Source organism: Amphibalanus amphitrite, unplaced genomic scaffold (genome assembly GCF_019059575.1).
Source record: "Amphibalanus amphitrite isolate SeventyFive unplaced genomic scaffold, NRLGWU_Aamphi_draft 000045F_arrow, whole genome shotgun sequence".
NCBI classification, from domain to species: Eukaryota; Metazoa; Arthropoda; class Thecostraca; order Balanomorpha; family Balanidae; genus Amphibalanus; species Amphibalanus amphitrite.
Window position 1 is genome coordinate 1,002,479 of NW_024881541.1, and position 9,092 is coordinate 1,011,570.

At 49.6% G+C, this 9,092-nt stretch overlaps 1 protein-coding gene across 1 annotated transcript in view; it reads right to left on the minus strand.

Moving 5' to 3' along the window:
• Positions 1-6,746, minus strand: part of LOC122377481 — a 128,050-nt gene extending 121,304 nt beyond the window's left edge. Inside the window, exon 1 of the mRNA XM_043357537.1 lies at positions 6,379-6,746. Coding sequence (XP_043213472.1) covers positions 6,379-6,649 — 271 coding nt within the window. The 5' untranslated portion in view covers positions 6,650-6,746. The remainder of the gene's footprint in view (positions 1-6,378) is intronic.
• Positions 6,747-9,092: the final 2,346 nt, after the last annotated feature.

A 9,092-nucleotide genomic window follows, 5' to 3' on the forward strand; every position in this document is an offset into this window, starting at 1 on the left:
TGTGTCTGACGTCTGTCAATGTCACGAGGCGAAACCCGAATGTAAATGTCCGTCCCGGTAGCTCAGTCGCTAGAGCGTCGGGCTCCGTATGGTGAGAGCGCACGTCCAAGTTACGGAAGTCCGGGTTCGAAACGCGACGTGTGCTTGACGTTTTTGAGCCTCCTGACGGGTATGGTTGTGGTTGGTGGCAGGCCGCAGCCAGGCGATGTCAGTGAGGGGACCGGCCGTGCGCGGCTACGTGCGCACGTTAAACTTTGGACTCTAAATTCTGCCATAGATCAGGAATTGCGCAATCGGAGAGTATGTAGACTGGAGGGCAGGGTCAACGCAACAAGCTCAGCTTAGCGGGGACTCTGTCCTTGTGATTCCTTCCATTCAAAAGGTTCGGGACAAATTTATATTTAAAAGGGGATAATCACCTGCGTGATAATTATTTGACCAGGGGCGCTCTACACAGGAAACGCCAGCCGGTCAAAAAACTAGCGAACGATACAATCTTTCTAGTACTTGTATCATATTCAACCAGTATAACGCCTTTTGGGGCGACTAACGGAGCGAGCGAAAGGGTGGGCCTTGCACGTGCGAAATTGCGAGGGGTACCTCCAACTGACTTGTGCATGGCACCCTACTAACCGGTCTCTAGTGATGTGCCAAATTTGAGTTCAATCGGCCCAGCCGTTCTCGAGATCTGGAAGCGGCACCCTGCACGTGCGCACGTGCAAAATGGGTCCCGTCTACTTTTGCACGGCACCCTACTAACAGGTCCCTAACTGTGTACCAAATTTGAGCGCAATCGGTCGAGCCGTTCTCGAGATCTGGAAACGACCCCTGCACGTGCGCACGTGCAGCAGCACCCCAACTCTGGCACATGGATATGCAGTGCCTAGTGGGTGCCTACCTACGTGCCAACTTTCAGCGCAAACGGCCAAGTAGTTACCGAGATATTGCAACAATTACAAAACTGACACCTCTTCGTTTTGCACGTGGCACGTGCATAAGGGGTCACCCACATGCATCAAGAATCGTCCAATACTTGGTAGAAGGAATGAAGCTACCCTAAAAAAATTACCGCATGTAAATCGGTCAAGTGGTTGCTGAGATATAGAGGATTCTTCATGGCTCCGAGTGGAAGATAAGGATATCTTTTCCAAGCGGGTTCCTGAAAAACCGAGCGACGAAGGAGCGAGGCTTTTCTGGAACACGCGAGGAAAACATATCCGATCTTCCACGAGTGAGCCATGAAGAATCCTATATCTTTCTACGTTGAGGTTTATTCTTAATTAATTAAAGGTAGTGTGCCACCTTTGAAAGATTTCCCATTTTATTTTTCCTAGGATAAGAAGCTTCTGTTTTTACCTAATATCGCAAAAAAAAAATCAAAAATGGGCCTGGAATAGTGCCTTTTTCGCCTAAAAGTTTATCGGTTTTTAGATATGTATAACAACTGTAGTGGGCTCACCTGCAAACAGGCGTCGGGCAACAATCGCGAATGCGGCGCACTTGTGACAATAAGCAAAGGTCATTATAGTGTTACGACCATACGACGTACGGGAATGAGTTATCAGCTGTCTAATCGTAGACAACACAATGTCGAGCCTTAAACTGTAAGCCCGTATTGGTATTGTTTCTTTTATTTGGCTGTCGAACATTATTTATGGTTTGAAATATGATTTTATGTAAAATAATTGATATGAAAAAGCCGTCTTATAAGTTATGACCCCATTTCACCACACGCAAGTGGCAGAAATGACAATGATCAGCTGACGCATTTTTCTTGGCCGAAGTCAGAGCGCGCAGCCCGACGCACCACCACCGCACCACAAAGTATGAGCAGAAGCCGCGCCCAAAGCCAGGGCCCCGGTAACGTGAGGTAGCCGAGTCGGGGCAGCGTGCGCTGACCCAAGCCGGGGCCGCAGCTTTGGGCGCGGTCTACCGCATCCCCGCGGGCAGCCCCGGGCTATCACATGACACCGGGAGGACGCGCGGCTCCGGCTTGGGTCAGCGCACGCTGCGCCCTGACTCGGCTACCTCACGTTACGTTCGCCCTGGCTTTGGGCGTGGTCTACCGCACCACCTAACAGGCGTGTTCGAAACCGCAGGAGCTGATGATGAACGGGTTTATCGAAACTTGATTGGATGAGCATATCGGTAATAGCGATTTCAGTGTGTGCATTTATTGTTCATAGTGGTGTGAAATGTGGTTGGGGTACGACCGACAACCCGTCGGGGCGAATTTCGCACTGGGGTACTCAAAATTTGAAGAATTTAAGACGTTTCCATGAGTTTTGAAGGTATGGATAAGTTCTAAAAATCAGGTTCTCCTTATCTGGGCCATTAACTCCATACGGTCCAAGAAAGCTGGCACACTACCTTTAAACATTATATTTAAATGTTCTCATCTATGGAAAAAATAGATTTAGAGTACCTACTTTGTTAATTTGTTTTAACATTCAATAAGTTTAATACACAAACAACCATTAAAAATGTTCGATTATTGACCCATCATCACTTGAACTCTTGATTTTTAGCTATGAACCCTCGAGACCTTATCTTTGCATCTCAGAGGAGTGCGAGATAGAAATATCCCTGCACTGTAGACCCAATGGCAAATAAACCTCAACTAGAAAGATATAAGCCTCGCAAAAGCGTCCGCACGGCCGGCCGGCCGCTCATACTCAGAAATTTTCGTTAATAGTCTAAGGAAAGACTCCGCTCGCTTCGCTCGCTCCGTAATGAAAACTTCAGGAGATATAAATAATCCTATCTCGGGAACCGATAGAGCTACAGCGCCGCGGAAAAGCGCATGCGATGGCCCTTTTACAGACCTTTCTGAGTATTGCTCTCGGATTTAACCTCAGGTCAACGGTTTAGCCTCCAGGTCCAGAGGGCAAAAACTCAGAAAATAACCGTTTTTACGAAAAACGTGTTTTCGGCAATAACTTTTGACTCAAAAAAGTCATGACATTACTTTTGCCAGCATCGTGTTCCTATCGTCGAGACGCGTCGAATGAACTATAATTTGACCTTGAAAGATCAACTTGAAATTTGACCTCAGGTCAAAGTCATGACCTGACCGGAAAAGGTCATGTTGCATATCAGTCGATCCGCAACGTCGAGCCGAACACATCTAAGGCATTTTCAGCGCTCTAGCACGCCTCTATCAGAAGTTATTAGCGAAGAACTTTTAGATTCCGTTCGTGACCTGAGATAACCTCGGGGACATAACGAGGGGTCACAGTTGCCATTTTTCGGTTCAGTGTGTCAATCTTACCTACATCTCGATGTTTGAGAGTGTCTAGAATAGCGTTTGTGCAAAACAGAAGCTTTTCAATTTTCTCCCATTGACTTATAATGGAGAGGCCGCAAAATTGCCCTGACCTTAGGTCACCGATATCAAAATTCCGAGATAAACATTTTATAGATAATGTTGATCTTATCAATTGCTGAAAGTTTCAAGGCAATCGATCAATCGGTGTAGCTATGACGAACATTCTTATTTTTTCTGAGGTGAGGTCACTTGGCGTGACCTGGTGACCTGACCTAGGGCGACATGGGTCTGAAATTTTCACAACATGTGCGGAAAAGATGCACAAACAGGTGTGCCAAAGACAGTGGCGTTCCACGCCGCCGTTTTTTAGATATCTGCGAAAAACCGCAGGGGGGTGTGTTCAAACACCCCCCCCCCCCCGGCCCTGCGCGGGTTAATAATATTTGAGAATATTGTTTGCTACATATTATTCTTTTGGCAATCAGCTTTCACTGGAAAAGGAAAAAATATGCCTATGATTTTAACAATGTCCTGGACAGCACGTCGAATAAAAAATCATCGCGTTTTTACAAAAACGCAATTTTTGAAAAAAGGCCATCGAATGATTTCAGTTAAGAACACTTTTTTGGAATCAGCTCACCGTCAGCTTTCGAATGGTATATTTTGTTTCTTTTGTGGATGAAATGACTTTCCGACGAACCGTGTTGACGGCGTGCCGTGTCGCCGGCCCAGACGATAGAAATCTACGCAGGCTGCCACTCTAACCCTCCCCTTCCCACTTTACTATGTGCCGTAGTACATGCTCGCGAGTAACTGGGCGGAGCAAATGGTCACCGATACAGAGGCCTGTACATAAACGACAGGTAAGTACTTCGGTCAACCTCACCTAGCAACCAGGTATGACCTCAAAGCAGCTTTGAAAGCGCCGCTGCTACCTGCGGCTGACGTTCGTAAATACGTGGGTAAATCGTTCCAGGCTCTACACGCACGTGGCCAGAAACAGCGGCGACCAAACTCAATGCAGACACGCGGCAACTCCAGCAGTGTTTCCATGCTCGCGCGGGCGATGCGACAGAATACATCGGAGCGGCGAACAACTCGCTCGCGCAGAGGCTCCGGTGCTCGGTCGTCCATGAGGAGTGCTCGTACTAACAAAACATCATGTTCATAGATAAGGTCGTCGACTTTCAGCCATCCCTCGCCCCGTTGGGGGGGGGCATTTTGGCCCCCCCTGTGGTTTTTCCTGAATAGCAAGAAAACGGCGGCGCGCAGCGCCGCCAAATTTTCAGTACCTTCCCGGGCATCAATTTGACACCTTCACACCAAATTTCAAGTCTTAGGTCACCTTAGGTCAGGAGTTATTGAGGTCAAACTGAGGTCATGTTCGAGCAAAAATGAGCAAAAAACATGCAATCTTGAAACGCTCACCAAATCTACAGTTATCAAGCAATTTCAAAGTTCTTTATATGGTCTAGTAGAAAAAAGCGGCGCTACAAAACTGCTATCTCGGATTTTCAAAATTTTGGGTTTTTGACCCCCAAAAATTCAAAAAATTGATTTTTTTATAAAAACTAAAAAAATCCAAAATTTTTCCGAATTTCGAAAAAACCGGAATATATGTGATAGTCCCTGCGCTCTTCTATATACATACCAAATTTCAGATCGATATCTCGTTTTTTGGCCAAGTTATAGCGAAAAAACTGTTCAAAAATGATGACGTCAAATTTTTGAACTCAATTTTTAGCGATTCTAGACCACGTACGGCAAAACGAAGACCACCATTGAACTCCCCGTGACGAGCTGCATCGATTCGATACCCATTTTATGCAAAAATATTAACTTTGAAATTTGACCTAAGTTGACCTGACCTTGACCTGACCTTGACCTGAACTTGACCAAAACGTGACCTAAGCTGGCCCCAAAGGCTGCCTGACCCACATAATCGCATTTGTCATGTAAAATGGGCCATAAAACATGTATCACACGACACTTTCATATTGTGACCCCCCAGTGACCTGACCTCTGGGACCTGACCTGGTATCAGTGACCTCAAATAGCAAAATATGTGTTTGAAGAACATTTCCCCATCGATGATTTTCAATGAAATGCATTTTACTCGATTTTACAACGCATTTCTTGAAATGCCTGTAAACGGTGAAAATTGGACCTTTGACCTGACCTGTGACGTCATCGGTTTGACCTGGGTCAATAAAATTGGGTCACAAGGTAGTTTCCTGATAGGGCTATCCAACATCGTTTGCCGCTTGTCGCTAGGTTGCGTGGTTCTCGAGATCTTAGGGGGGGGGGGCAAAATGGCCCCCCCCCCGACGGGGCGCGTTGCTCGGCAGAGCCCAACGGGGCGCGGGTTAAGCTCGTGTAACACTGGTGACACTCACTCGAAGCAGGTTCAAAACGCAGGTTCTGGCGAATCCATCTTCTTCTGTTTTTTTTTTTCGCTGCAAGCCCTCCTTCAAAACAAAAATATGACATTTTTCGACAAAAGCTTCTTTGGAAAGGTCAAGAGCGTAGTATCGTCAAGCAACCAGGTGCAGGACATAACATTGAGCTACACCTACAGTGTTAACTCCAACTCCGGAGTCGAAGTCGGTAAGATTTTGGCGACTCCGACGCCGACTGACTCCGACTCCGACTCCGACTCCGACTCCGCAGCCTTGGTAAGGAGAGCCATTCGTTAGCATAATCAGTAATGATCAGCCTACTCATATGACATTCATAAGCAGGCTGAGAGCGTGTTCCGCTGACTCAAAGGTATAAACGAATATTCAATTTTGTCATTTCGACTTTCGACCGGACAGATATTTGAGTGTCGTCACTTATCACCACACCACACCCGCGAACTGGTGAGTACCCTCCCCTCCCCTGGGTGCAGCTGAGTGCCCTAACTTTACCCGGGTGCAGCTCAGTGGCGGCGGAACACCTTCACTTAAGGGGGGGGGGGGGGCACTGCCGACTTTTGGTCCCATTCTTTCCATGCAACGCCCATAGGGCTAATGTTAAAGTGCCAAAATCAAAGGGGAGCACGGTGCCCCGGTGCTCCCCCCCCCCCCCCGTTCCGCCGCCTATGGTGCAGCTAAGTGCCGTCACCTCACCTGGGAACTGCTCGGCGCTGGAGGAGAAGAGCACGCACAGTCCGGTCTCGTAGTTGAGAGCGCGGCAGGCGGCGGTCTCGGCGCACAGCTGCGCGCACTGGTCGAGCAGCAGCGTGCCGGGCCGCGTGTCCAGCAGGTCTGCCGGCGCGCTATACACAAAGCCCGTCCACAGCTCGAACGCCACGTCCGCCGGTGGACAGGAGGGCAGTGGCGCGCGCGCCGCCGCTGCCGCCAGCGCACCGAGCAGCAGGCGCCACCACCAGCCGGCCATGGCAGCGCACCGGGGTCCGGTCCGCCGGCGAGCGCCGCTCAGCGCCGACTGGCGGCGGCGGCCGGCGCGGCGTCTGCACCGGCCGCTCCACTGCCGCGACACTGCCGGCCCGAGCCAGGCGACACTGGCGCCCGGCCGCACCCCGGGGCAGGCTGTAGACCTATTCGCCCCCTCCCCCCACCCCAGAAAATGCATTCTGCTTAACCCGCGTCGGGCCGGGGGGAAGTGTTTGAACACCCCCTGTGGTTTCGCAGATATCTCACAAACAAAACCTGTTTATGCGTCTTTTCCATACATCATATGAAAATTTTCAGAAAAAAAACTCAACCTGATCGAAAAGGGTCATGCTGCATATAAGTCGATCCGTATCGTCGAGCTGAATACATCTGGTGTGTTTTCATCGCTCTAGCACGGCTCTATCAAAAGTTATAGCAAAAAAAAACTGCTGGTGACCGTTAACCCTATTAGTGGCAAGGGGGATTGTATTCATCCACCCCTCAGGTCTGTTGGGCGAAACGGCTGGAGCTAGGAAGCTGAAATTTTGTGACTTCTCTTTACCCGCGCGGGGCCGGGGGGGGGGGGGTGTTTGAACACCCCCCCCCCTGCGGTTTTTCGCAGATATTTCAAAAACGGCGGCGCGGAGCGCCGCTGTTTTTGGCACACCTGTTTGTGCATCTTCTCCGCACATGTGAAAATTTCAGACCCAGGTCCCCTTAGGTCAGGTCACCAGGTCACGCCAAGTGACCTCACCTCAGAAAAAATAAAAATGCTCGTCATCAGGGGCGCAGCCAAGGGGGGGGGGGCACACTGGGCTTTAGCCCCCCCCCCCCCCCCCCCAAAAAAAAATCTAGCAGGCGCCCTCATCCAGGGCGCCGAAGTCGCCCTGGATGGCGCCTTCCACGATCATTTCGGGGCGCCGAAGGCGCCTTTCTAATGTCCAGCACTCTAGGCGCCCTCGACGGTTAGCCATTGCGGTACACCATGCGGCACTGGCGCCCAAGTTTACAATTTTATATCTCTTTGTGGGTGAAGATGCACCCACAATCCTGAACTGCCAGACATCCACCCCCAATCTCCTGACCATCTAGCGCCCTCATCATCTTCAGCGCCCTTCTGTCTGTTCGGCGCCCTTCTGATCTGGACTGTCGGCGCCCTTCTCGCCATTCAGCGCTCTTATGGCCTGCCGGCGCCCTTTTAACATTCGGCGCCCTCTGGGCTGACTCTGGGCAGTCGGCGCCTTCATGGTCCTTACCACACAGCATCCTCCTGATCTTTCTGCGCCCTCCACACTTGCCGGCGCCCTCCTGACCTGTCAGCGTCCTCCTTATCGTATTATAGCGCCCTCCTCACCGTACAGCGCCCTCCTGGCCTGTCGCCGGCCTCCTCACTGTATAGCGGCCTCCTAAACATACAACGCCCTCCAGACCGGCGCCCTCTGCGTTTAGCGCCCTCCGGACAAGTCGGTGCCCTTTTCACCGTAGAGGGCCCTCCTGAGCTGCAGGCGGCCTCCTGACCGTACATCACCTTCCTCACCTGACCGCGCCCTCCTCTTTAAGCAGTAGGGGAGAGTGGGGCAAAGCGGCCACCCGGGGCAAAGCGGCCACCCATCGTTTTAGCCCTTCATAGCTGGCGTCAGTTCCAATTTATGGTTTCCAATTATACTTCTCTTCACGGTCGTTCGAATGAGCCAGACCGGGGTTTCAGGCCCATCACCATTGTTCTGTGAAACACGGAAAAGCATTTCTTGCCAGGTTACCAACTATGTTTACAATTTTTAAATGTTATGTTATTCCATAACCATTTGGAATTTTTATAAGGGTTCTTGTCCATGCATTGCATGGTTATCGTACATGTATTCTGCCAATTTTAATGTTTTTTACCCCACTAATTGCTAAGCTGGAATATTTTTGTCTCGGACGGTATGCGCGGGGCAAAGTGGCCGGGGCAAAGTGGCCACCCCCCAATTGGCCATAAGTTGCTTCCATCTGGATAACAAAAATTATTTATATTCAAATGTATCGTCATGCATTCATCTTGGCCACTTTTCAGTTGCATGAGTTACCAAATAATGCAATTAAATGTTTATTTTCATGAAAATCCTTTCTTTGTTTACCTACAGGTGGAAGATGATAAAGTAAACATCCATCCTCGCTTAACCTTGTCACCATCAAATACCCTAGTCGTACACGAGGCAACTATTTTGTTTCTCATATCGGGACTTGAGAAGACGCCGGTGGCCGCTTTGCCCCAGGGTATGGGGCAAAGTGGCCAATATGCATAGGTTTAAAGTTTTGTCAATATCTTTCATGTGTGAACGCCTTTGGAAATAAAACGCAGTTGAAATAAAAGGCAACTTAATAGGGATCACATTGGTATAGAAAGAATCTTTCCAAGTTTAAAAATCAAGCGTTGGCATCGTGAGAAGCGTTAGGGTGGCCGCTTT